The 877-nt window shown below is 44.0% G+C and overlaps 1 protein-coding gene across 5 annotated transcripts in view; it reads right to left on the bottom strand.

Moving 5' to 3' along the window:
• mast4 (microtubule associated serine/threonine kinase family member 4) overlaps nt 1-877 on the bottom strand; it is a 97,818-nt gene that overhangs the window by 63,029 nt on the left and 33,912 nt on the right. The window contains exon 1 of one of the 5 annotated variants that reach the window (XM_035667666.1): nt 720-841. The exons of 3 other annotated variants lie outside the window; for them this stretch is intronic. In XM_035667666.1, coding sequence (XP_035523559.1) covers nt 720-758 — 39 coding nt within the window. In that variant the 5' untranslated portion in view covers nt 759-841. Of the gene's footprint in view, nt 1-719; nt 842-877 lie in introns of those variants that run through there. One more of the 5 variants, XM_035667665.1, reaches the window with a different exon arrangement.

Raw genomic sequence — 877 nt, 5'->3', positions numbered from 1 at the left:
AAATTTCCTCTTTCAGAAAACTCTTTCCTCCCTTTCTACCTGAATGTATCTCTCATGTTGTGGCAGACAGATGGCAGCAATAATTTGATTAAGTATGTCATTTGTTAGGACTGTTGTCCTGAACTCCGCTTACACCTCAATTAGGATTTCTGACAGAAAGGCGAAAGCTTCACTGTACACTCCATTATCATAAAAAGTCAATAAAGCACAAGAAAGCCCTTCACACAACATAATCAATCCAGCTCCATGAGTACACGTCTTTCAACCCCCCTGCCGGCAGCTAACACAAATGAAATGTGACAAATGATTTGAGGCTGTTTAGAAAGTAACAGTGTTTGGACACAAACTATTATTTACAAATTTGTAAGAACAAAGTAGTGAAGATTAAAACGTTTGAAGTCGTTAGTGTTTTTAGTTAACTGTTGATTGAGTGATTATCCTAATTATCCTCTTTAGTACATCCACTGAAAAATGTCTCCAGTTCTGCCAAGAGATTTTCTCACATGCAGGACACAAGCACTCATCGACAGCAGAGCCAAAACGTTGCCCACTATGTGCTGCCAAGTGTGAACACAAAAAGGTCTCAAAGTCCTAACTGGTCTGTTAAAAGAGCAATACAGGAGCCTCACAAGCCATGCATGCATACAGTACAAAGTCACCCTGCAGCTCAAACCCACACAGACTCCAGCTCCATACACAGGCTACATTTGCTTGCCTACCTGTAGCCCTCTTCTCCTCAAAATGCTGGACTCGTCCATGGTACAGAGCCCCGACTTATCATGCCTCCATACCGGTGCGAAGCCACGCTTGCACTGCCTGAGCGCCAGCCTACTGCTCCCTCCCTCCCTCCCTCCGGCTACATCCATCCACCCATCTT

Source organism: Morone saxatilis, unplaced genomic scaffold (genome assembly GCF_004916995.1).
Source record: "Morone saxatilis isolate NCDOM2014 unplaced genomic scaffold, NCSU_SB_2.0 Contig21, whole genome shotgun sequence".
In the NCBI taxonomy this organism is placed as follows: domain Eukaryota; kingdom Metazoa; phylum Chordata; class Actinopteri; family Moronidae; genus Morone; species Morone saxatilis.
This window is presented reverse-complemented; position numbering and strand designations above follow the sequence as displayed.